This window comes from Oncorhynchus clarkii, chromosome 13 (genome assembly GCF_045791955.1).
Source record: "Oncorhynchus clarkii lewisi isolate Uvic-CL-2024 chromosome 13, UVic_Ocla_1.0, whole genome shotgun sequence".
NCBI classification, from domain to species: domain Eukaryota; kingdom Metazoa; phylum Chordata; class Actinopteri; order Salmoniformes; family Salmonidae; genus Oncorhynchus; species Oncorhynchus clarkii.
In genome coordinates this window covers 40,168,573-40,196,363 of record NC_092159.1, presented here as the reverse complement: position 1 = coordinate 40,196,363, position 27,791 = coordinate 40,168,573, and the positions used below count along the sequence as shown (strand labels likewise).

General features: G+C 42.8%; 1 protein-coding gene across 1 annotated transcript; it reads right to left on the bottom strand.

Moving 5' to 3' along the window:
• Positions 1–13,511: 13,511 nt before the first annotated feature.
• LOC139423939 (uncharacterized) lies at positions 13,512–18,376 on the bottom strand. The gene is made up of 2 exons (XM_071175591.1): positions 18,306–18,376; positions 13,512–15,575 (listed from the first exon to the last, which is right to left on the bottom strand). The coding sequence occupies exon 2, from the start codon at positions 15,566–15,568 to the stop codon at positions 14,207–14,209; it is 1,362 nt and encodes a 453-aa protein (XP_071031692.1). The 5' UTR covers positions 15,569–15,575; positions 18,306–18,376; the 3' UTR covers positions 13,512–14,206.
• Positions 18,377–27,791: the final 9,415 nt, after the last annotated feature.

Genomic DNA, 27,791 nt, shown 5'->3' with positions numbered 1-27,791 from the left:
AAAGAAGTGTGAGTACTTCAAAGACAAGATTGTCTTCTGTGGACATGAGATTGACTGCAATGGATTGCACAAAACACAGGACAAAATCGAGGCAGTGGTACAGGCACCACGACCACAAAATATTACAGAAGTGAGATCTTTCACGGGACTGATCAATTACTACAGAAGATTCCTCCCAAACATTTCAGCAGTACTCCAGCCTCTAAATCAGCTCCTGGAAAAGAATAGGACATGGCGGTGGACAGAGCAGTGTGAAAATGCATTTCTGGAGGCAAAACGGCTCATAACATCTGAACAGGTCCTGATACATTACGACCCTGAAATGCCAGTGAAGTTGGCTTGTGATGCGTCCCCTTATGGATTAGGGGCAGTCCTTTCACACACACTGAAAGATGGGTCAGAGAGGCCAGTTGCATTTGCGTCACGAACATTGAATGATGCAGAGAAAAACTACTCACAAATCAACAAAGAAGCACTGGCACTAGTGTGGGGCGTCAAGAAATTCCACGCATACCTATATGGCAAGCGTTTCACACTGGTTACAGATCACCAGCCGTTGCTCTCCATTTTCAGTCCAAAGAAAGGCATTCCGGCAATGACAGCAGCCAGGTTACAGCGATATGCCCTGTTCCTTGCCAGTCATATGTATGACATTGAGTTTAAGCCGTCATCCCTCCACACAAATGCAGATGGATTATCCAGACTGCCGTGTACAAGAGAAAGACAAAGGAGGGTGGATGCAGTGGACATGTTCCATACCGCTCAGCTCGAGGCCCTACCAGTCACAAGCACAGTTATCAAACAGGAGACAAGGAAAGATGTGACCTTGTCAAAAGTGTACACCTACACCATGTCAGGATGGCCAGCTACTGTCAGAAAGGAGCTGACTCTGTATTTCCAGCGGAGAAATGAAATTACAACGTACCAAGGATGTTTGATGTGGGGAATGAGAGTCATGATACCCCAGAAATGCCAACATCTAGTCTTGCAGCAACTACATGAAGGTCATGTTGGAATTGTCAAAATGAAGCTGCTCGCAAGGAGCCACTTCTGGTGGCCAGGTCTGGACCAACAGATAGAAAATATGGCAAAGAACTGTAGTGGATGTTTGGAAACCCTCCACATGCCTGCTCCTGTCCCAGTCCACCCATGGGAATGGCCCGCAGAACCATGGCAGAGAATTCATGTGGACTACGCTGGTCCCTTTGAAAAGCACATGTTTCTGGTTATAGTTGATGCCCATTCCAAATGGCCAGAGGTGTTTTGCACTGACTCCTCCACCTCAGCTCAGATGATAGAGTGTCTCAGAACAACGTTTGCACGCTTCGGTTTGCCACTGCAGCTGGTAAGTGACAACGCGCAAGCTTTTGTAAGTGACGAGTTTACAAGATTCATGTCAGTAAATGGAATCAAACACTCAACCTCAGCTCCGTACCACCCTGCCACCAATGGGCTGGCAGAACGCTTTGTGCAAACCCTAAAGCAAGGACTCCGTGCAGCAAAACGAGACAAAGGGACTTTGCAAACAAAACAGGCCAAGTTCCTGGCCTCCTACCGAAACACCCCACATGCCACGACAAATGAAAGCCCAGCCGCACTGATGTTCGGGAGGCCTCTCCGCACACAGCTGGACATCATGAAGCCAAACAGGCGTAATGAAGTGCTGAACAAACAAGCCAAAATGCTCTCCGGTGGCAGGGAGCGCCATCTCCAAACAGGACAGGAAGTGATGGTGCGAGACTACAGAAGAGGAGGGAAATGGACAAGAGGGACCGTACACACACAAACGGGACCCAGAACTTACCAGGTTCAAGTGAGCCCAGACATAATGTGGCGGCGTCACATTAACCAAATGCATTCCAGGGAAAACAGCACAACAATCGAGAGAGAACAGGCACAGAGAGCTCCTGAGAGTGACACACAGGGAACTGTAGAGGACGGTGGGCCAGTAGAGAGACCCCAGGCTGAAAGAAGGGAACGTGTTGATGAAGGTGCTGCTATAGCAGAAGCTATAATGGAACAAGCACACACTGAGGATGTTCAGGAGCCTCCAGACAATCTGAGGCGCTACCCAGAACGAAGGCACCGTCCACCAGACAGACTAGACTTATAAAGAAACAAACAAAAACGAACTGTTCAAGTTCAAATTAAAAGATGCAAAATAACTACAACAAGTTCTGGGAAATGTTTCAGTTGTGGTTTGGTAAAAGTAACTCTGATTGTATAAGAGAAGGAATGTTATGTTCTGTTAATTACTGATGTCCCCTTTAAGGATGGAGCACCCTTGGTCATGCGCAGTATTGCTCTATGTTATTCTGGTACTAACTAGTTTGAGTAAATGTGAAGCTCCAGTTCAATTGCTTTGTATTCAGAATCTTTCTTATTACATAAATAAGTACTAAGTGTTAAGACACTACATTTATGATTTGTTGTTGACCATTTCTAAGTCGTGAAGCCTATGACTGTTGGAAAAGTAACATTCATTTATCTAACTGAACATTTGCATACTTTATTTGATGAAAATGTCAATCTCAGTCAATCTCTCTCTCTCTACATGCTCTCTACATGCTGGGAGTGTTTGGTGCATGCTGGGAATTGTATGAGCGAAGGAGTGCGTGTGTTGTGTAGAGTTAGATATTCACAACTTTCTTTCGGTTTTCTATTTCTTGGTAGCATTTTTTGGTTTTCTTCTGTGCATGATTAAGGTTATCATTTTTGTTGTGGTAGAATTAAGTATTTTGTTTTTCGTATGGAAATTACCCTGATTTTGGCGGGGATGGCAGCCTGAATGGGGATGCCGTCCCTGTCACTTCGGCACGGCTTTAGGTGTGTTACTGAAGCTACTGTCATGGTGGAGGAGTTTCTGGTCGCCATAGGAGAGAAGATAGGATACGAGAATGTTGCTTATGCATCCCGGATGAATAAAGCGGTGGTGGTATATCTTAAAGAAGAGTGTCTTGTAGATCGTATGGTTGAGCATGGTGTACTTCTTAAAGAAGAGTGTCTTGTAGATCGTATGGTTGAGCATGGTGTACTTCTTAAAGAAGAGTGTCTTGTAGATCGTATGGTTGAGCATGGTGTACTTCTTAAAGAAGAGTGTCTTGTTGATCGGATGGTTGAGCATGGCGTACTTCTTAAAGAAGAGTGTCTTGTTGATCGGATGGTTGAGCATGGTGTACTTCTTAAAGAAGAGTGTCTTGTTGATCGTATGGTTGAGCATGGTGTACTTCTTAAAGAAGAGTGTCTTGTTGATCATATGGTTGAGCATGGTGTACTTTTTAAAGAAGAGTGTCTTGTAGATCGTATGGTTGAGCATGGTGTACTTCTTAAAGAAGAGTGTCTTGTAGATCGTATGGTTGAGCATGGTGTACTTCTTAAAGAAGAGTGTCTTGTAGATCGTATGGTTGAGCATGGTGTACTTCTTAAAGAAGAGTGTCTTGTTGATCGGATGGTTGAGCATGGCGTACTTCTTAAAGAAGAGTGTCTTGTTGATCGGATGGTTGAGCATGGTGTACTTCTTAAAGAAGAGTGTCTTGTTGATCGTATGGTTGAGCATGGTGTACTTCTTAAAGAAGAGTGTCTTGTTGATCATATGGTTGAGCATGGTGTACTTTTTAAAGAAGAGTGTCTTGTAGATCGTATGGTTGAGCATGGTGTACTTCTTAAAGAAGAGTGTCTTGTTGATCGTATGGCTGAGCATGGTGTACTTCTTAAAGGAATGTTTATTCAAGTTACGCCGCTTTTTTCTCCATCAACAAGGGTAACGATTTCAAATGTACCGCTGTTTATTCCAAATGAGCTGTTGGAGCGCGAGTTATTGCGCTTTGGGAAGTTCGCCAGTTCAATTAAGGTTGTCCCGTTGGGTTGCAAACACCCGGCGTTGAAACAGGTAATGTCGTTTCGGCGACAGGTGTTTGTTTTTGGACTCACCGGAGCAGACTTTAGAGCTATCGTTTAAAATCAAGTATGACAATAGACTGTATATGGCTTATGCTAGTATGGGTAGTCAACAGTGTTTTGAGTGTGGGGATATTGTTCGTAAGCGACATGCTTGCCCAAAAAAGGGAGAAGGCAGAGGGAGGGGCGCAGGTGGTCATCGTAACGCCTTGGCCCACTGATGTAGGGAGAGATGGACCGACAGCGGTAGAGCAGCCAAAAGCACCTGTTGCTGAGGAACAAGTTATCCATGTTGAGGGCACGGAGTTGCAACTTGTATTAGAGGGAAATGTTATGCAGCAGAAAATTATTGTTGTAGAAGGTAAGGATGTATCTGAAGAGCCAGTTCCTCAGACTGGTGAGCAGCTGCCCAGTACGAGTGCTGGGGTAAAGGAAGGGGTTCATGTGGAGCTAGGCTCCCAGGTAGTGGAGGAGTTGCCCACTACGAGTGCTGGGGTAAAGGAGACGATTCATGTGGAGTTAGGCTCCCAGGTAGTGGAGGAGTTGCCCACTACGAGTGCTGGGGTTCATGTTGAGCTAGGCTCCCAGGTAGTGGAGGAGATGCCCACTACGAGTAATGAGGTTCAGGTGGGGCTAGTCTCCCAGGTAGTGGAGGAGATGCCTGGTACGAGTGATGGGGTGCAAGTGGGGAGTGTTGAAAGGGATGTGGTAGAGGGGAGTCAGTTGTCTGTGGTCTCAGCTGAGGATCAGGAGAAGGATATGGATATCTCTTTTGATTTGATAGCAGCTGGTGAGGACTCAATTTACGATCTGGAGGAGTTAAATGAGTTTCTGGATCAGACTTTTGGGAAATCTGTCAAATTGGCAGATTATTTTGATGTTGATAAGTTTGTGAGGTCAGCTGTGATGTTACAGAAGACGGTGGGGTTAGACCAGTTGAGTGAGAAGAAGCGGTTTCGCTTGAGAAAATGTATTACTGCTGTTGCAGCAGCAAAAGGTGGTGGGAAACGTGGCCAGGTTAATAAGAGAAGATTCAAATAATGATGATCATGCTTCATAGGGTGTCTTTTTTTCTCTTTGGTTTCTCTGTGGTTTCTTCTGCTTTTCTTTTCTCTTTTATACATGGAGGTACTAAGGGTAGGTTCTCTCAATATTAATGGGGGAAGGGACAGGAATAAGAGGGCTTGGGTATTAGAAGTAATACAACAGAAAAGGCTTAATGTAGTTTTCCTACAGGAGACACAGTGATGAGGCTAATGAAGTTGACTGGGGTATGTGGTGGGAGGGGCAGCATGTACTCAGTCACGTTACTAATTTCAGTGCTGGGGTGGCAATCTTGTTTTCCTCAGGTTTAGGGGTGACTGTGGTATCTACAACAGAGATTGTCAAAGTCGGGTTTTATTGATCAAGGTGGATGTTATGTTTTTTTTTTATTGTTTTTTTAAATGTTTATGCTCCTAATGAGGGTACAGAGCGTATTGCTATATTTGATCAAATAAAGGAAATCTTAAGACAGTGTGATCTAGAAGGGTGTATGGTTTTAGGGGGTGACTGGAACTGTACAGTGGATTTTACTGTTGATCGCACCGCTGAAGAACCACACCTGCGGTCAGCCAATTTGAGCTTTCTGATGTGTGGAGAGTAAGGAATGCAAAAGTTAGGCAGTACACGTGGCTAAAGATGAATGAAGGTTGTGTCAGTGCAGCAAGGTTAGACAGGATGTATGTATCTGAGCAATACTGTAGTAGGGTTGGAAAGTGTGCCATTACTCCTGTGGGTTTCTCTGATCATCATATTGTTACTGTTGATATTCACTTGTCCTGTCCACGACGGTCATCACCTTACTGGTATTTTAATGTTAAATTGTTACATGATGTCACGTTTTGTGAAAGGTTTTTGTTGTTTTGGGAAAAATGGAGGGTTACAAAGGGAATTTTGAGTCCTGGAGACAATGGTGGGAGGTTGGGAAGGCCCAAATACGAGTATTTTGTCAACAGTATACTGCTCTGTCTCAAATTGAAGTTAAAGAGACTATCAAGGCCCTTGAACAGGACATCAAGTCTATTGAATTGAAGCTGCTCACTCAGAACGACCCTGGACTAGTCATGAACTTACAGGACAAGAGACATGAACTGAGGTCGTTTCTGCATGAAAGAGTGAAGGGTGCCTTGATTAGGTCTCGTTTCGCTTCCCTCAAGGATATGGATGCTCCTAGCGCTTTTTAAAAACCTAGGACAGTCGACATTGCAACGTAAACAGATGGTCTGCCTTCGTCTCCCTGATGGGAAGGTGACCACGGATGACAGTGAAATGCGTCAACATGCCATGGATTTCTACTCAGCCCTCTATAAGGCAGAGGATTGTGACTCTCTGTGTACTGAACAGTTGTTACACGGTCTTCCTCAATTGGGACCTGAGCAGAGAGTCACATTGGACTCTGACATTACACTGCAAGAGCTGTCCACAGCAGTTATGCAGCTCTCAACAGGCCGAGCCCCTGGCATCGATGGTTTACCATCTGAGTTTTATAAGCACTTTTGGGGGTCTATTGGGGAGGATTTTTATGAAGTGGTGTGTGAATCTTTTCATGAGGGTTCTCTTCCTGTATCCTGTCATCGTGCGGTGCTTTCACTGTTGCCAAAAAAGGGGGATTTGGCTCTAATAAAAAATTGGAGACCTGTTGCTTTGCTGTGCGCTGAATACAAAATTGTTTCTAAATGTCTCTCAAACAGGTTGAAAGAGTATCTGGGATTGTTGATTCACAAGGACCAGTCCTACTGTGAACCTGATCGCTCTATTGTTGACTACTTGTTTCTGATAAGAGATGTTTTAGACATTTGTAAACTGTCTGATGTAAATGTGGGTTTACTTTCTTTGGATCAGGAGAAGGCTTTTGATCGTGTGGGCCACCAGTACTTGTTTAAAACTAGGAAAGCCTTTGGGTTTGGGGATGTTTTTTTGTCTTGGATGAATTTACTGTATGCTGGGGCCTCGTGAATGGTGAAGATGGGGGGTGGTTTGAGTTGCCCCATCCCTGTCCAAAGGGGCATCAGGCAGGGATGCCCAATTTCAGGGCAGTTATATAGTCTGGCGATTGAACCAATGCTTTGTTTTTTAAGAGCGAAGCTTACTGGTTTCTCTGTGCCAGGTGTAATGAAGGGTCCCACGATAGCACTGTCTGCGTATGCAGATGACGTGATAGTTTATTACGGGGTGAGGATGTTAAGGTTCTCTCAAACGCTTTAAATGTGTATGAGGGGGCCTCCTCAGCTAGAGTCAATTGGGGAAAGAGTGAAGCGCTGTGGGCAGGTCGGCTTCAAACGGGGTCCGCTCCACGGTTACCAGGGGGGCTTCAAACGGGGTCCGCTCCACGGTTACCAGGGGGGCTTCAGTGGGGCAGAGATGGGATGAAGACTTTGGGGTTTTTTCTAGGCTCCGATGTCTTTCAGAAAAATAACTGGGAGGGTGTATTGGAGAAAGTGTGTGCCAGATTGTCAAGATGGAAATGGGTGCTGCCCCAGCTGTCTTATAGGGGAGGGTCCTGGTAGCTAATAATCTTGCTGCCTCTACCCTGTGGCACAGACTAATGATTTTGCAGCCACCAAAGGGTCTGATACAAGAGCTTCAGAGGACCCTTGTCAATTTCTTCTGGTCTGGACAACACTGGATTAAAGCTGCAGCCCTGTACCTGCCACCGGCTTCAAGCAGCCCAGAGATTGTTGTACAGAGACGGTTCTAGCTGGGTCGAAACAGCCTACATATTGATGAGGAGAGCGGGCTGTTTGGGTTTTGTCCCAGTGCCATTGCACTTTGTGAAAGTACAGTTAATCAGTGGAATATTCAGAGTGGGGGTACGTCCTATGTTGCCAGTGAAAGGTGTGACCTTTATAATGGGTAACGATATTGCCGGAGGAAAGGTAGTACCCGTATTGGAAGTATTGGATAAAAGTGACCACTCTCGAATGAGCTGGCACAGAGTTATCCACATGTGTTCCCCGCTTGTGCTGTCACTCGTGCTCAGGCACAAGAGGGTGATGAGATAGATTTGTCGAACACTGTTCTGTTCAAAGAGGTTGATCAAGAGGATGGATTGTGTGATACCTCTGTCAGAGGTGATCAGCTTCTCAAACAGCCCAGGAAAGAATCAAAGAACTTTGAACTTATTGCTGATGCAATACAGTTACCAGTGAGCAGCTGATTGCTAACCAAAAGGTTGACAAGCTTGTTAAATGTTTTTCTAGTGTTGTCTCATTGGAAGATGAAGAAGGTGGCTTACTTCATTGATGGTAATCTCCTCATGCGTAAATGGAAATCCCATGTTGACGCGTGTGGAGATTGGAATGCTGTTTATCAAATAGTGATTCCTACAGCCTTTCGACAAAATGTGTTATCCCTTGCTCATGATCACCAGTGGTCTGGTCATTTAGGAATCAGACTTATGATCGGATCCTTCGACATTTTTTGGCCGGGTTTAAAACAAGATGTGGCTCAGTTCTGTTGGACATGCCACACATGTCAGATAACAGGAAAACCTAATCAGGTTATTCCTCCCGCTCCTCTTTGTCCCATACCTGTCATAGGTGAACCATTCGAGCATGTGGTGGTTGATTGTGTCGGACCGTTACCGAAGACAAATCAGGTAACCAGTTTGTTAACGATAATGCGTATGGCTACAAGATACCCCGAGGCCATTCCTCTGCGAAGGATTACAGCCCCGGTAGTGAGTAAAGCCTTAATGAAATTATTCACGACATTCGGGTTACCTAAGGTGGTACAAAGCGATCAAGGTACCAATTTCCTATCTAAGCTCTTCAAGCAGGTGTTAAAATCCTTGTCAATTACACACCGTGTGTCAAGCGCCTATCACCCAGAGTCTCAGGGTGCGCTTGAAAGATGGCATCAGACACTGAAGTCTATGCTACGTAAATATTGTTTGGAATCTGAGAAAGATTGGGATGAGGGAGTTCCTCTAGTTTTGTTTGCTGCTCGTGAAACTGTGCAGGAGTCCCTAGGTTTCAGCCCGGCTGAACTAGTGTTTGGTCATACAGTGAGAGGACCAATGAAAGTCCTTAAAGAACAGTTCTGGTCCCAAGAGTTGTGTACAGGAGACGAGAATGTGTTGGACTATGTTAGTCGCTTTTGTGAGCACCTACACCAACCTTGTGCTCTCGCAAAGGAAGCTCTGTCTTCCTCACAGAGGAGCATGAAAAGACACTATGATAAAGAGGCCGTTTCTTGTCCACTACAGCCAGGTGACCAAGTACTGGTGTTATTACCTGTTCCAGGATCTTCACTGTCAGCTCGTTTCTCTGGTCCTTATTTAATTGAAAATAAAATAAGTGAAACTGACTATGTGCTTCAAACTCCTGATAGACAACGCTAATCTCGTGTGTGTCACATTAACATGTTGAAAGCTTACCACATGTTACGAATCCCTTTTGGCCCGACAGTCTAGGGGGGATGGTAATGAGACCCGTAACATAACTCATGCAATTTATAATAGTGACAAAGTAAGTGTGAACGAAATAACCACGACAACTGAAATCTACCGTCAAACTCAGGGTTTATTGTAAGACACACGGTAATGGGGGGTGCAGGAAAAGGGGCTGAGCTGGACCCAAGGAAAGAAACAATAAGTATTCAAAAACACCCCTAAGCTAGACTAGCCTACTTTAACAACAGCTAACTAACTAACCAAAAATACCGTGAGTGGTCCGCCCAGTTCTAACTAGTGTTTTTAACAAAGTTTACCTACGGGTAGTGTATGCCCATGGGCGACTTGTCTTGGTTCCCCCTTTTCCCACCAGCAAACAAACACAACACCATAACCAGAAACAATACTCACAGGTGATGACAAAGTGCTATGGAGGTGCTCAAACAAAAGATAGCTCAATACATAAAGAGAGCGTGAAACAGAGAGTCCTACAGACATGGCATTTACAGAGAGATTGAGCTCTAGAGCAAACAACTGACAGGGTTTTTAAACCAAGGGAAAGGAACTGTGATAGGGTAGGAAACAGGAGGAGGTGTGTCTTCTGATTGATGATTGGCTTGGTGACTGATTGGGGAGTGATGATTTTCACCTGTGAGGGGAGAAGGAGAGAAAAGAACACAGGATACACACACACACACACACACACAGGATACACACACAGGATACTGGTATCCGTAACAGAGACTAAGGGTTGAGTTTGCCTATTATAAACTTGTCAACAATATTGATCTGTTTCTCTCTCTCTCTCTCTCTCACACACACACACACACACACACACACACACACACACACACCAGACAGTTGCTATGTTATTTAGCCAGTGCAATTTCATCACAAATTCGAGTATTTTTTATAGACAGACCAATTTACTTTACTCATGGTGGATACTTAGACATGTTCATCTACAAATTGGGATTCTTAAGTAATTTGTATTTCTTGTAATTTAAAAAAAGACAGTTATAAGGTTTGGATCAGCTCTAATATTCTAAAGATTGCTGCTTCCATCAATGTAATTGTCTGCATCATTTCCAATCCCCCATATATTTTTGGGGTATATATATATATATATATATCCATAACAATACCCATATATATATATATATATATATATATATACACATACATACATACAAGCAGTTGAAGTCAGAAGTTTTCATACACCTTAGGCAAATACATTTCAACTCAGTTTTTCACAATTCCTGACATTTAATCCAAGTAAAAATGCCCTGTTTTAGGTCAGTTATGATCACCACTTTATTTTAAGAATGTGAAATGCCAGAATAATAGTAGAGAGAATGATTTATTTCAGCCTTTATTTATTTCATCACATTCCCAGTGGGTCAGAGGTTTACGTACACTCAATTAGTATTTGGTAGCATTGCCTTTAAATTGTTTAACTTGGGTCAAACGTTTCGGGTAGCCTTCCACAAGCTTCCCACAATAAATTGGGTGGAATTTTAGCCCATTCATCCTGACAGAGCTAGTGTAACTGAGTCAGGTTTGTAGGCCTCCTTGCTCACACACACTTTTTCAGTTCTGCCCGCAGAGGTCAGGGCTTTGTGATGGCCACTCCAATAGTTTTTAAGCCATTTTGTCACAACTTTGGAAGTATGCTTGGTTGGGGTCATTGTCCATTTGGAAGACCCATTTTCGACCAAGCTTTAACTTCCTGACTGATGTCTTCAGATGTTGCTTCAATATATCCACATAATTTTCCTACCTCATGATGCCATCTATTTTGTGAAGTGCACCAGTCCCTCTTGCAGCAAAGCACCCCCACAACATGATGCTGCCACCCTCGGGCTTCACGGTTGGGATGGTGTTCTTCGGCTTGCAAACCTCCTCCTGTTTCCTCCAAACATAACGATGGTCATTATTGCCAAACAGTTATATCTTTGTTTCATCAGACCAGGAGACATTTCTCCAAAAAGTACAATCTTTGTCCCCATGTGCAGTTGCAAACCGTAGTCTGCCTTTTTTTTATGGCGGTTTTGGAGCAGTGGCTTCTTCCTTGCTGAGAAGCCTTTCAGGTTATGTCGATATAGGACTCATTTTTACTGTGAATATAGATACCTTTGTAACTGTTTCCTCCAGCATCTTCACAAGGTCCTTTGCTGTTGTTCTGAGATTGATTTGCACTTTTCGCACCAAAGTACTTTCATCTCTAGGAGACAGAACGCGTCTCCTTCCTGAGCGGTATGGCGGCTGGATGGTCCCATGGTGTTTACACTTGTGTACTATTGTTTGTACAGATGAACGTGGTACCTTCAGGCGTTTGGAAATTGCTCCCAAGGATGAACCAGACTTGTTGAGTTTTTTTTTCTGAAGTTTTGGCTGATTACTTTAAATTTTCTCATGATGTCAAGCAAAGCGGTGCTGAGTTTGAAGGTAGGCCTTGAAATACATCCACAGGTACACCTCCAATTGACTCAAATGATGTCAATTAGCCTATCAGAAGCTTCTAAAGCCATTACATCATTTTCTGGAATTTTCTAAGCTGTTTAAAGGCAGAGTCAACTTAGTGTATGTAAGCTTCTGACCCACTGGAATTGTGATACAGTGAATTTTAAGTGAAAGAATCAATTGGAAAAATTACTTGTGTCATGCACAAAGTAGACGTCCTAACTGACTTGCCAAAACTATAGTTTGTTAACAAGAAATTTGTGGAGTGGTTAAAAAACGAGTTTTAATGACTGCATATATATATATACAGTTGAAGTCGGAAGTTTACATACACTTAGGTTGGAGTCATTAAAACTCGTTTTTCAACCACTCCACAAATGTCTTGTTAACAAACTATGTATATGCATACAGAAACATTCATACATATACACATAAATACATACACACATATACATACTTTTTTTTTGTTGAATATACCTTTATTATTCCCTGCAAACCCTACCACCCTTCCCCCAATTGGAGTAAACTAATAAACAATAACACTTATGCTTCTACCTTCAGTTTATACATATTAATAACCTTCAGTGCATACATACACATTTTACATGCACAATCTTTCAATCGTTATATTTTGTTTGTTTTTAGTCCTTCCTCTATTTCTGATGTCCATCCAGTTAGATTTCTATTTGTAACTGTGCTATTTCACAACATTTCTGAACCTATATACATGTTACAGATCCCGTATGTTTTACATTGTTTATCTTGTTTTTTAGCTCCACCCTTCAGCTCTAATCAACCCCTCCCATCTGTCTCTTAACACCATCCATATTGGATTTCTATTTGCCATATATTTATCAACTGTGCTGTGATGCTGAACCGTTCTATTCTCATAGCTTCTGCAGATTGTAAATTAAAGATAAACATTTTTGCTAAAATAATTATTATGTTATTGATTGATTGACTATGTCTTTTAAAATCACCCAGTATTGCTGTCTGCAGCGTTAGTTCTAGGCAAATGTTGCAATTCTTCAGCCATTCCTGGACCTGTGACCAAAAACGAGCTACATATGGACAATACCAAAATAAATGATCTAATGACTCTGCCTCCTCACAGCAGAATCTGCAGAGCTGGGAAGATTGTATCCCCCACATATATAACATTCTATTAGTTGCAAGAATTTTGTATAGTAATTTAAATATGAAAAATTTGAAGTTTTGCATCCGGCGTTGTTTTGCATATCAATTCATAAACCATGTGCCATGGAATGGGTACATCGAAAATCTCTTCCCAACTATTTTGCAATTTATATGGCACAGCTGTCAGTTTTTAGGGCCTAAATGAAATTGGTATGTGTTTTTATTTAGCACAATTTTCCTTAAAACCACTTATGGTCTTTAATGCAGGGCCGACAGACAAGTTCATAGAAAATAAAAATTGACAGTAAGTTATGTTTAAAAGATAGATTTGTTTGGGCTGGTTAGACTCAGTTTAACCAGCCATTATTATGAGCCGTCCTCCCCTCAGCAGCCTCCACTGCTTAAAATATATTTATTTCTGTGAAACGTATTGAAATTTCCCAGAATTTTGCAACCCTTGTCAAAATACTGCTGGCCCTCCTCTGCTCCTCTGTTCTTAGATTGTGAGTCTAACCAGCCCAAACAAATCTACCCACCCATTAGCAATCTTGATAATCATGGCCTTCAATATAACACAAAGTTATTTATCTTTATCTTTATTGGGGTCCCCATTAGCTGATGCCATGACGACCACTAATCTTCCTGGGCTCCATGAACACAACAAAACGTCATTTACAATTTATATAGAAAAACTGTACCACAATTAACGGTAGTAGACAATACAAACATTTGACATGTAGACATTACAGACATCAGTTCTCGATTGGTCTGGTCAGAATAGTTTGTTCAATTGCAGTTATGAAGTTATCATAGGTCAGGTAGCTCAGGGTAGATAAACTACCTCAGGGCATTATGCCGATTTACACCTTTTGATTCATTCACTCATCCTCTCCCCACATCTCCATCTTATTACCTGAGACAAAACATATTTTAGTAGTAGTCTAATCAGTCTCTGAGTTACAGAAGGGTCAGATGTGTCCAATCCTGTCTGCTCTCTACTGCTGTCTGCATGGTGATTGGCTGCTCTGTCGCCACGGAGATGGTGTGGTGTTGTGTACGCGGTGGAGACGGGGCTCTGTGGTAATCACATGACTGAGGTGTTCTCTGTTGGATGCTTTAAATTTACACTGTTGCTTTCCAATTTGTTTCCAAGTGTTGTAAGATTCTGCTGGTTTCTCCTTAAATGACTGTTTTTGTTCAACAGTCTGATAGGTAAAGTACCTCGCTCATGGCTAGAACACTAATACTAATACCAGCAATCTTCCGGACACCTTTTTACCTTTCCCATGGTGTAGTTTCTGTCAGAATGTTATCGTATGTTTTCGTGAGGAAGAATCGAGCTTGAGCTCCAGGTTGAATGGACAAACTAGACACATACGAATATATATCATATTTTATGTTTGTGTCATCCTGCTTAGTGAATCTGACAGCGTACTCGTAAGTATAGTAAGAATTACTAGCATCTTTGTGATTGGAGTAGAATGCAACCCACGAGTTATAGAAATCAGTCTTCCATTTGGTGAAGGTCTTTTTGATGAACAGGCGAGCGCAAGCATAGCTGCCTTTAGTGTAGAGCTGCAGACTGGCGTCATAACCCTCTATGCCAACAGGAACCTTCCTGTCTGCGTCATCATACCGAGGCCCGGTTATGAAGACATTTGACCCGTCCTTGGAGAGGAGCTTGACCTGTAGGCCGTGGTTAAGGTACTGGTTGCTGTCATAGGTTCCGTAGCTGCGCGTGCCAAGAGAGAGAGATAAGAGATTATTTCCATTGTTATTAAAGAGTGCCAGCATCACCCCCACATCCAGTAGGCTGTCAGGGACATTAGCCCATCCGAGCCGGGCGTACCCACTTTCTGTGGATTTCACCTGGATCACAACAGCATAGCACTCTGTGTGGTGGTCATTCACCACTGCCTCTTTCATTATAGCAGTGGACTCATTCAGAGTCATTCTGCCTGCTTCTTCAACCTTGTATGTGCTACTAGAGGCATAGCAGTTCTGTGTGAATAACATGGAGTGTACGTCATAGCCGGCAGCGTACAGAAATGCCTGCACACTGTCCACCCTGTTATGGATGACGGTCCTGATCTCCCGCAGGAGGGCGGGGCTGATTTGGTAGGTGTTATAGGGATCATACTCACTGCTATGGGGGTCATACTCACTGCTTCTTCGATAGTGCTGTGTTATGTAGACTGCCTCTAACAGTGGCCAGTTGGGGCTTGTTCTGACAACTAACCTGTCCATGTTCCTCTCTAAGTTTCCTGGGGTAAGGTAGTAGTTGCGAGTGACATAAGGATAGAGTGTGTATGCTGTTGGTGTGTTGATATTCCCGACTGCGTAGTAGCCCTGTCTGTTCTGATCTGGCAGTGGTGGAAAAAGTTCTTCATAGTTACTGAAATAATGGAAGCCCCAGTCTCCCCTTTCTGGCGAGAACGTTGATGTGAGTACATTGTTGTTATCGACATGTATGCGGCCAGAGACAAAGTGTAGCAGCATTAGGCCATGACGAGGGAATCTGTGGCCAAACTCGATGTTCCTGAGGTCATTTATTGAGTGAAGGACAGGTATGTCTGCAGACACTAAGGCCAGTGGTAGCAACAAGAAGAAGATGCAAAGCAAGGCTTTTCTCTCCATGGTAATCCTGTGAGAGAGAGAGACAGACAGTATGATAGCAGGAGTACCTCAAGTCTTTAAAATTGATGGATTGATTGATTGCATTTGGAATTGATTGATTGCAACGGTGAAGGTGCATAAAGATGGAGGAATTCAGATATGACGTTTTTAGCACCACACACAGACCCACACACACACACACACACACACACACACACAGACCCACAAACCACTGCGCGCAAAATGGTTCAATGTGTCAATAAATCTACTTTTCCCATTTGTTCAAATTGCCGCCGTCTTGGATCTAGAATTAGGGTCATGTATACTGTGCTAAAGCTGATACCAAAAATAGTAACGCAGAGCAATGTATGGCAAATTTAGCAAATTAGGGTTTTGTGGTAAGTACATGGGAGTCGCCATCTTTGTTCACTAGTGATGGGGGAAAAAATTTATAAATGTACATATCACAATAATATTTTGGGACAATATTATATTTATATACACCGCTGTTCAAAAAATTTGGGGTCACTTAGAAATGTCCTTGTTTTTGAAAGAAAAACACATTAATTTGTCCATTAAAATAACATCAAATTGATCACAAATACCGTGTAGACATTGTTAATGTTGTAAATGATCATTGTAGCTGGAAACTGCAGCTTTTTTATGGAATATCTACGAAGGCGCTGTGGCGTACACCAGGTCAGCCACTAGGGGGAGACTCGAGGCCTGGTGACAGATGGAGTATACATCATGAGGCGATGGCGCCATCTGCTGGACGTGCCAGGTCTCAACGGGCTCTCCGCCCAGGACTAATTGGGGCTGATTGGGGAGTTGGTGAGTAATCAAAGGCTGATTGCTCACCAGCTGTACAAGCCCCATAAAGCTGCCAGAAGGGCAGCACACAGGGAAGGACTCGGGGAAGTAAGGTGACTTCTGTGTAGTTGGAGACGGTGCCCGAGCGAAGATGAGGGAGTTTGTGTGCATCACAGGATACTAAAAGATCCGGAGCCCAGAAGACTGTGTCCCGGAGAGGGAGGGTCTCATGGGGGAGACCTATCCTTTTCTTTTGATTTATTATTTAATAAACACCATTGAAACCGAGCAAATCATACTCTGTCTGTGTCTGATCTCTGTAAATGTCTTGACCAAACCCCCTGGTCTGCCACAGCGTACAGAGGCCCATTATCAGCAAAATCACTGCTGTGTTCCAATTGCACATTGTCTTAGTTAATCCAAGTTTATAATTTTAAAATGCTAATCATGATCATTAGAAACCCTTTTGCAATTATGTTAGCACAGCTGAAAACTGTTGTTCTGGTTAAAGAAGCAATTAAACTGGCCTTTAGACTAGTTGAGTATCTGGAGCATCAGCATTTGTGGGTTCGATTACAGGCTCAAAATGGCCAGAAACAAAGACCTTTCTTCTGAAACTCGTCAGTCTATTCTTGTTCTGAGAAATGAAGGCAAGGTGAGAAATTGCCAAGAAACTGAAGATCTCGAACAACGCTGTGCACTACTCCCTTCACAGAACAGTGCAAACTGGCTCTAACCAGAATAGAAAGAGTGGGAGGCCCCGGTGCACAACTGAGCAAAGGGACAAGTACATTAGAGTGTCTAGTGTGAGAAACAGACACCTCACAAGTCCTCAACTGGCAGCTACATTAAATAGTACTCGCAAAACACCAGTCTCAACGTCAACAGTTAAGTTGCGACTCTGGGATGCTGGCCTTCTAGGCAGAGTTGCAAAGAAAAATGCCATATCTCAGACTGGCCAATAAAAAGAAAAGATTAAGATGGGCAAAAGAACACAGACACTGGACAGAGGAGCTCTGCCTAGAAGGATAAACTTGGACTAGCTAACACAACGTGCCATTGGAACACAGGATTGGTGGTTGCTGATAATGGGCCCCTGTACACCTATGTAGATATTCCATAAATTGCCATTTCCAGCTACAATAGTCATTTACAACATTAACAATGTCTTAACATCAAAATAATCAGTGATTTTAATGGACAAAGACATGTGATTTTCTTCTCATAGCCCAGGCCATCTTTATGTAGAGCAACAATAATCTTTTTCAGATCCTCAGAGAGTTCTTTGCCATAAGGTGCTATGTTGAACTTCCAGTGACCAGTCAGTATGAGGGAGTGTGAAAGCGATGACACCAAATTTAACACACCTGCTCCCCATTCACACCTGAGACCTTGTAACACTAATGAGTCACATGAAACCGGGGAGGAAAAATGGCTAATTGGGCCCAATTTGGACATTTTCACTTAGGGGTGTACTCACTTTTGTTGCCAGTGGTTTAGACATTAATGGCTGTGTGTTGAGTTATTTTGAGGGGACAGCAAATTGACACTGTTATACAAGCTGTACACTCACTACTTTACATTGTAGCAAAGTGTCATTTCTTCAGTGTTGTCATATGAAAAATATTGACAAAAATGTGAAGGGTGTACTCAATTTTGTGTTTTTTTGTGTATATATAATTTATATATTTTTGCTACTGTAGGTTAAATATCTTCTCTGAATTAAGATTCAAAGTGCTCAATCGCTGTTAGGAATTTTGCAGTACAATTCCTAATCGCACGCATAATACAAGCGAGAATTTAGCAGAAAAGGGAATATCTCATTCTAATCAGATACACCAGATCTAAGATCATAAACACTGTTAAAAATGTTACAATTCCCAACTGCACACAAATATGAGTTTAAGAGAAAAAGTATCAATGCATTAGTAAATTCTTCTCTTACCGTGTTCCTGGTGAACCGTCCTCTGATCTAGTGAACACTGAACCACCTCACCTCCTTTTACAGCCCAGCAGAAGACTGACGTCTCCAGAAAAGGAAATGAGTCACACATTCACCCACTAACCTGGCAGACCGCTCAGGTATGTTCGTGTATGCAGCCAAGTTATAACCAGTTATAACATGCTGCTAGCAGGTTCACCTTTTTACACTTGAGCAGTGTTAAAAATGTTGCGTTCCCCTGCTCAGACGTTGCATGTATCAAGCGACGGTTCTGTGCCACGTCGTCAACGTTGCCATCGGCACCAGATTGCTATAACATTGATGTGGTTAGCTGATATGTAAAATATCAGGCATGCATCAGCAATGCTTGAGCGCAAATCCACGGTATCAGAGTGGTCACGAGACTCACTATTTCACTTTCAAATGTATGCTAAGCAAAAACCATTGTTAAACAAACCATACTTCTACATATAGGCAGAAGTCTACTTTTAACAATTGCCACCGAAAATTTCACTAAAACACATTTAGTAGATGAACAGCGCAGATGTCAAGTTTGTTAACAGAATGACAGTAAAATTTCCCTATTTTTTTATGTGACCAGGTTTCCCCAAAATTCTGTTTAAATATCTACTCTGAATTCATATTCAAAGATGTCTGCAGAAAGAATGATGTGTCAGCTATGACACAACTCCTTGAGTTTGAAAAAAGCCATTTTGGTTATTGAACTACAGGAAGTTTAGTGGATCAACACCCGGTAACAGATTGATGGTAACAGAATGACATTGTGAGTCCTTGATCTGTACTATCCAGAAATGCATAATTATTCTTGTCATTATCTTCATGGTGATGTATCCTAAATAGGTTCACAAAAGGTAGAAACATTTAATATTGTCCTTTGCATGTTTGGGTATTATTCTACACATTGGCTATTATTCCCCGAACAAGACCACATTTTGTTGGTCCAAACCGAAACAAATCTGTAGCAATCAAAGTTTTGACAACCCAGTACAACACAGTAGATCATTGTAGAGTACAGTACAGTACAGTACAGTACAGTACAGTACAGTACAGTAGATAATTGTAGAGTACAGTACAGTAGAGTAGAGTGCAGTACAGAAGAGTACAGTAGAGTATAGTATAGTACAGCAAGGTAAAGAAAAGTACAGTAGAATACAGTATAGTCCAGTAAAATAGAGTATATTACATTATATTGTACTTTACTCATGTGTTAACCTACGGTACTGAACTTTACTCTACTGTTGTGAACTATACTCTACTTGAATTTACTGTACTCTAAGGTACTGTGTAGTGTTTTCTACTGCAACTGTGGTTTGTGACTACTATGATTTCCCATTGTGGCCAATTTAATTGAATCCATTCTGTTACAGATTTTTCGGTCACTCTGTTACTCAGCTGCATGTGTAAAGGGGTCAGAGAGAGTTGAGAGAAAGTTAAGATGAATCACTAATGAACTTAGTTGCAACATTACAAGAGAATCAGTCATATGGACACTGAAACACATTGAGACATTATTTTACTGTAATAGAGGAGAAGTTAATCTTTCTAACGATAGGAGTATCAATGAACACTGATTCTGGTCTAGTCTGTGTTTTATAAATGATCAATTAGCATAAAACACAGTTCTACAAGGAATTGGCAACACGTTCTCAGTCTGAGGAATAAGGTAGACCACTTTATTTCAACATCTGAACAAGGTGGACAGGCTAGCATGCTGTTCAAACAGTTGGAGACAGACAGAAGGGTGTGTTCTTCCTGGTTAGCTGGCAAAAAGGTCCAAGTTGGCTAAACTTGAAATAAGAAGATTAGCTGGCTACTCACTAGCACGTAGGCTTGTGCTTGAGTGATTGTTTGCGAGACATGTGTACATTTTCTATAATGCCTGCTACGTGAAGTTAGTTATTCTTAGTGAATGTGCATTATGCATTGTTCTGGTTATATTTGTAACAAAAATGTTATTTTCATAGACAGACTTGAAAGCCAGATGAGTGATTATTGTAAAAAAAGTATGTTAAACTATTTGTATAAAATAACAATATTATTAGTGTGTCTTATGGTTTTGGAAGGCTTATATTTAGCTTAGGTATTTAGGCTAGGTATTTAGCCTAGGACATACTAAGATCCATAATGTCTGAGAGAGATATGCCACACAGCTGCACTCTTAGAAAAAAGGTGACACGTTTTGATCACTTAATCACTTCATAAATAAAATTGATATCAGTAAAAACACTATAACTAATTGGTAGGTCTACCTTGTTACTTTCATCATCTTCCCTCATGAGGGAGAGATTGGTAACTGCCTGTGTATATTTGTTCCTAACGTCCCTGAAAAGTTGCATATCACTGGGGACTATTCGATGGTAATGCAGAACGCCACAGGATGTTTTTGTGCTGGTCAAGGGCAGACAGGTCTGGAGTGAACCAAGGACTATATCTATTCCTAGTACTACATTTTTTGAATGGGGCATGCTTGTTTAAGATGGTGAGGAAGGCACTTTTAAAGAATAACATAGCATCCTCTACTGACGGGATGAGATCAATATCCTTCCAGGATACCCCGGCCAGGTCAAATTGAAAGGCCTGCTCGCAGAAGTGTTTTAGGAAGCGTTTGACAGTGATGAGGGGTGGTCGTTTGGTCGCTGACCCTTTCCAGATACAGGCAATGAGGCAGTGATCGCTGAGATCTTGATTGAAAACAGCAGAGGTGTATTTGGAGGGCGAGTTAGTTAGGATGATATCTATGAGGGTGCCCGTGTTTACGGATTTGGGGTTGTACCTTTGTAGGTTCATTGATAATTTGTGTGAGATTGAGGGCATCAAGCTTAGATTGTAGGACGGCTGAGTTGTTAAGCATATCCCAGTTTAGGTCACCTACCAGCACGAGCTCAGAAGATAGATGGGGGGCAATTAACACAGGATTAACCTCTACATCACCAGAGGAACAGAGGAGAAGTAGGATAAGGGTACGGCTAAAGCTATACGAACTGGCCGTCTAGCACGTTCGGAAACAGAGAGTAAAAGGAACAGATTTCTGGGCACGATAGCATAGATTCAAGGCATAGTGTACAAACAAAGGTAAGGTAGGATGTGAGTACATTGGAGGTAAACCTAGGCATTGAGTAATGATGAGAGAGATATAGTCTCTAGAGACGTTTAAACCAGGTGATGTCATTGCATATATAGGAGGTGGAACAACATGGTTGGTTAAGGCATATTGAGCAGGGCTTGAGGCTCTACAGTGAAATTAGAGAGTAATCACTAACCAGGACAGTGATGGACGAGGCATGTTGGTATTAGAAAGAGGCATGCGTAGCCAAGTGAACATATGGGTCCAGTGAGTGGTTGGGCTGGCTGGGGACACAGCGATTCAGACAGTTAGCAGGCTGGTGCTAACAAGCTAGCAGATAGTAGGCCGGGGCCAAAAAGCTAGCAGTTAGTAGGCCGGGGCCAACAAGCTAGCAGTTAGCAGACAGGGGCTAGCAAGCAAGCAGTTAGCAGACAGGGGCAAGCAAGCTATTAGTTAGCAGACCGGGGATAGCAAATTAGCAGAAGGGCCTTTGGGGGACGTCGTGACGGAGGTAAGTCAGTTTTTGCCTCTTCGTGCGGTGACTTTGATAGACCAGTCGTGGATTAGTATGGTTCCAAGTAGCTCTAGGTAGCTAGCAGGCCGTGGTTAGCAGAATTGGCCTTCAGCGGACGTCGCGCCTGACGGGCCTTTTAGAATCCTCGGGCAGATTATGTCGGTATTCCAGTCGTAGAGGATCGGCGGGGTTCCGTGTCCCGTACCGGCAGTAGAAGGGGTCCGGATATTGTAGCCCAGGAGTGGGCTTCGGTGGTAGCCCAGGAGCTCTAGCCGGGCTAGCTTCAGGCTAGTTGGTGCTTGTTCCGGGATGGAAACGTTAGCTAGGAGTAGTCACCCGGGATTGCGGTTAGCTTGTTGCGAAGATCCAGATGAAAATGTTCAGAGTTTGCAGTATGGAGAATCCGGGGGTATGGGATAGAAAACAAATATGTCCGTTATGCTCTGGTTTGAGTGAAGTTGTACGAACTGGCGAGAGCTTTCCGAGCTAAAGGTTAGCTGACCGCTAGCAGTGGTTTGCTGAATTGATAGCTGGTAGGTAGTTAGCTGGCTAGCTTCAGTTGAGGGATTCCAGATCCGAAGTAAATAGAAATACTTTAGAAAAAACAGATCCACGCCACTTCCTACCTTACCTTTGTTTGTGAGGCTGGTTGCAGGAGAGTATTTAGAAGTTGAGGTTTAGGAAAATATTTTTAAAAGATATGCGAAGAAAAATATATTAAAAAATATATATAAGGGACACGACAGGACAAAGACAAATACGTCTGACTGCTACGCCATCTTGGAAGAAATGGTAGGTCTACCTTGTTACTTTCATAATCCTCCCTCATGAGGGAGAGATTAGAAAATATCGTAAAGATATGTGGATGTTTGGTAACGGAATGCCCAAACACTAGGCAGTACTTTTAAACTTACAGAAGGCAAAACATTTCTGAAAAACTATTCATGTTGATATTAGCTGGCAGGGGCCTTTACTTCAACATGACTGTGTTTTGATGTATTTCTAAAACCTTTTAAGACTTAAGACTTTTTCTAGCAGACGTTTTTGAGGCCCCTTTTCCATTTGTTTGAGCAGAAATCAAAGCCTTTTGATTATTCCACATTTTTAGGATGGAAAGTGGTTGAAAAACATATGCCTTAATTAGCATTAGCTAGCTAAGTGAACATCTAACTATCGAATGCAGCCACACAATGTTTGACACCACTCAAGATAATAAGTACATTTCTCAACAGATTTTTTTGTGTGGAGATTCACTGGAACAGCTTATGATGCAACACTAACAATGAAAACGTTTCCAACTTACCGCCTTCAAACCGATGCAGCTTATTTCACAACACCATGATTGTGACAGCTTCCCACATGAAGCAATAGCACAAACAGGTCCGTCTGGAATGAGGCTGGCACAAGGCTACTGGGTAACTTGTAGAAGATAAATACTTTATTTTCCATTTTCTTTACGAAGAACAGAAATGTGATTTTGCTTTCAACCCAACTCCATTGGAGGACAGTGGAAGTTGATAAAACGTCTTCTTCATTTTTTAAAATGAAAGCCAATGTCTTTCGGCCCTTAGCGTTCGCCAACCCCATTGAGACGCAAAACCCGGTGGTAACAGTGTTTCCTAGCCTCAGAGCAGTGGGCAGCTGGGAGGAGGTGCTCTTATTCTCCACGGACTTTACAGTGTCCCAGAACTTTTTTGAGTTTGTACTACAGGATGCAAATTTCTGTTTGAAAAAGCTAGCCTTAGCTTTCCTAACTGCCTGTGTATATTTGTTCCTAACGTCCCTGAAAAGTTGCATATCACGGGGACTATTCGATGGTAATGCAGAACGCCACAGGATGTTTTTGTGCTGGTCAAGGGCAGACAGGTCTGGAGTGAACCAAGGACTATATATATTCCTAGTACTACATTTTTTGAATGGGGCATGCTTGTTTAAGATGGTGAGGAAGGCACTTTTAAAGAATAACCTGGCATCCTCTACTGACGGGATGAGATCAATATCCTTCCAGGATACCCCGGCCAGGTCAAATTGAAAGGCCTGCTCGCAGAAGTGTTTTAGGAAGCGTTTGACAGTGATGAGGGGTGGTCGTTTGGTCGCTGACCCTTTCCAGATACAGGCAATGAGGCAGTGATCGCTGAGATCTTGATTGAAAACAGCAGAGGTGTATTTGGAGGGCGAGTTAGTTAGGATGATATCTATGAGGGTGCCCGTGTTTACGGATTTGGGGTTGTACCTTTGTAGGTTCATTGATAATTTGTGTGAGATTGAGGGCATCAAGCTTAGATTGTAGGACGGCTGAGTTGTTAAGCATATCCCAGTTTAGGTCACCTACCAGCACGAGCTCAGAAGATAGATGGGGGGCAATCAGTTCACATATGGTGTCCAGGGCAGAGCTGAGGGCAGAGGGTCTTCTATAGCAAGCGGCAACAGTAAGAGACTTGTTTCTGGAAAGGTGAATTTTTTAAAGTAGAAGCTTGAATTGTTTTGGTACAGATTTGGATAGTAATACAGAACTCTGCAGGCTATCTTTGCAGTAGATTGCAACACCGCCCCATTTGGCAGTTCTATTTTGGCGGAAAATGTTCAAGTTAGGGATGGAGATGTCAGGGTTTTTGGTGGTTTTCCTAAGCCAGGATTCAGACACGGCTAAGACATCCGGGTTGGCAGAGTGTGCTAAAGCAGTGAGTAAAACAAGGGAGTAGGCTTCTAATGTTAACATGCATGAAACCAAGGCTTTTACGGTTACAGAAGTCAACAAATGAGAGCACCTGGGGAGTGGGAGTGGAGCTAGGCACTGCAGGACCTGGATTAACCTCTACATCACCAGAGGAACAGAGGAGAAGTAGGATAAGGGTACGGCTAAAGCTATACGAACTGGCCGTCTAGCACGTTCGGAAACAGAGAGTAAAAGGAACAGATTTCTGGGCACGATAGCATAGATTCAAGGCATAGTGTACAAACAAAGGTAAGGTAGGATGTGAGTACATTGGAGGTAAACCTAGGCATTGAGTAATGATGAGAGAGATATAGTCTCTAGAGACGTTTAAACCAGGTGATGTCATTGCATATATAGGAGGTGGAACAACATGGTTGGTTAAGGCATATTGAGCAGGGCTTGAGGCTCTACAGTGAAATTAGAGAGTAATCACTAACCAGGACAGTGATGGACGAGGCATGTTGGTATTAGAAAGAGGCATGCGTAGCCAAGTGAACATATGGGTCCAGTGAGTGGTTGGGCTGGCTGGGGACACAGCGATTCAGACAGTTAGCAGGCTGGTGCTAACAAGCTAGCAGATAGTAGGCCGGGGCCAAAAAGCTAGCAGTTAGTAGGCCGGGGCCAACAAGCTAGCAGTTAGCAGACAGGGGCTAGCAAGCAAGCAGTTAGCAGACAGGGGCAAGCAAGCTATTAGTTAGCAGACCGGGGATAGCAAATTAGCAGAAGGGCCTTTGGGGGACGTCGTGACGGAGGTAAGTCAGTTTTTGCCTCTTCGTGCGGTGACTTTGATAGACCAGTCGTGGATTAGTATGGTTCCAAGTAGCTCTAGGTAGCTAGCAGGCCGTGGTTAGCAGAATGGGCCTTCAGCGGACGTCGCGCCTGACGGGCCTTTTAGAATCCTCGGGCAGATTATGTCGGTATTCCAGTCGTAGAGGATCGGCGGGGTTCCGTGTCCCGTACCGGCAGTAGAAGGGGTCCGGATATTGTAGCCCAGGAGTGGGCTTCGGTGGTAGCCCAGGAGCTCTAGCCGGGCTAGCTTCAGGCTAGTTGGTGCTTGTTCCGGGATGGAAACGTTAGCTAGGAGTAGTCACCCGGGATTGCGGTTAGCTTGTTGCGAAGATCCAGATGAAAATGTTCAGAGTTTGCAGTATGGAGAATCCGGGGGTATGGGATAGAAAACAAATATGTCCGTTATGCTCTGGTTTGAGTGAAGTTGTACGAACTGGCGAGAGCTTTCCGAGCTAAAGGTTAGCTGACCGCTAGCAGTGGTTTGCTGAATTGATAGCTGGTAGGTAGTTAGCTGGCTAGCTTCAGTTGAGGGATTCCAGATCCGAAGTAAATAGAAATACTTTAGAAAAAACAGATCCACGCCACTTCCTACCTTACCTTTGTTTGTGAGGCTGGTTGCAGGAGAGTATTTAGAAGTTGAGGTTTAGGAAAATATTTTTAAAAGATATGCGAAGAAAAATATATTAAAAAATATATATAAGGGACACGACAGGACAAAGACAAATACGTCTGACTGCTACGCCATCTTGGAAGAAATGGTAGGTCTACCTTGTTACTTTCATAATCCTCCCTCATGAGGGAGAGATTAGAAAATATCGTAAAGATATGTGGATGTTTGGTAACGGAATGCCCAAACACTAGGCAGTACTTTTAAACTTACAGAAGGCAAAACATTTCTGAAAAACTATTCATGTTGATATTAGCTGGCAGGGGCCTTTACTTCAACATGACTGTGTTTTGATGTATTTCTAAAACCTTTTAAGACTTAAGACTTTTTCTAGCAGACGTTTTTGAGGCCCCTTTTCCATTTGTTTGAGCAGAAATCAAAGCCTTTTGATTATTCCACATTTTTAGGATGGAAAGTGGTTGAAAAACATATGCCTTAATTTCCCCAAAATATAGACTCAGCTTTCATTTGACACTCAATGTTATATGCTCCTATAAACTTCAAATGTTGGTACTTATGTGTCCTTTTACATGGGAATTACCCTGAGCAGGGGAACAAGACCAAGGTGTATTCCCAGAGTAGCTAGCATTAGCTAGCTAAGTGAACATCTAACTATCGAATGCAGCCACACAATGTTTGACACCACTCAAGATAATAAGTACATTTCTCAACAGATTTTTTGTGTGGAGATTCACTGGAACAGCTTATGATGCAACACTAAGAATGAAAACGTTTCCAACTTACCGCCTTCAAACCGATACAGCTTATTTCACAACACCATGATTGTGACAGCTTCCCACATGAAGCAATAGCACAAACAGGTCCGTCTGGAATGAGGTTGGCACAAGGCTACTGGGTAACTTGTAGAAGATAAATACTTTATTTTCCATTTTCTTTACGAAGAACAGAAATGTGATTTTGCTTTCAACCCAACTCCATTGGAGGACAGTGGAAGTTGATAAAACGTCTTGATAAAAAGTTGATAAAAAGCCAACATCTTTCGGCCCTTTGCGTTCGCCAACCCCATTGAGACGCAAAACCCAACTTTACCCCTCCCTTTCTTCTTCTCTTGAATCACCTAGCTGTCATCCTTGCTGTTTGAGACTGAAATCGAAGCACACTCTGCTTGTAATGCATTCACTTTAGAAATATGTCCAACATAGCGTTTCATATGAATGCATCTTTGCTTGTTCCCCAGCATGGGACAGGGTGGGGTAACCTCTGAGGTAGTTAGCTGGGGTTAGTGCAGCCTTGTGCTCAGCCATGTTTGGTTGTGTGTTCTCTTCACCTCTGGTAATTGGCTAGAGATTGACTCTATGAAACATTTAAGTTCGGCTGCATGTGTAAAAGGGTCAGAGAAAGTTGAGAGTTTAGATGAATCACTAATGAACTTAGTTGCCACATCTGAGTGAGATAGAACCATATTCATATAATGCATTTTCAACATGGAGGTTAGCCTATATCCCCACAAAGCAGGAATGTGTTGGCTGCTGAATCAAGAAGGAAATGGGTAACTTTTAAAAAGAAAGAACCAATCGGATACAAATCTCAGAGAGAGAGAGAGAGAGAGAGAGGGAGCGAGAGAGAGAGAGAGAGAGAGAGGTTGTTTTGGGAAGCGGTATGAGGAAATGGTCCTGAGTCTCGTCATTCTCCCTCAGTTTGACAGACCCCCACCTCCCTCTTCTGTTCTTCTCCCATCACTTCTGCTTTTCATTCCC

Excerpts from the sequence above, each read along its gene's own strand:
- LOC139423939 (XM_071175591.1), bottom strand. The coding sequence starts at position 15,568 with ATGGAGAGAAAAGCCTTGCTTTGCATCTTCTTCTTGTTGCTACCACTG.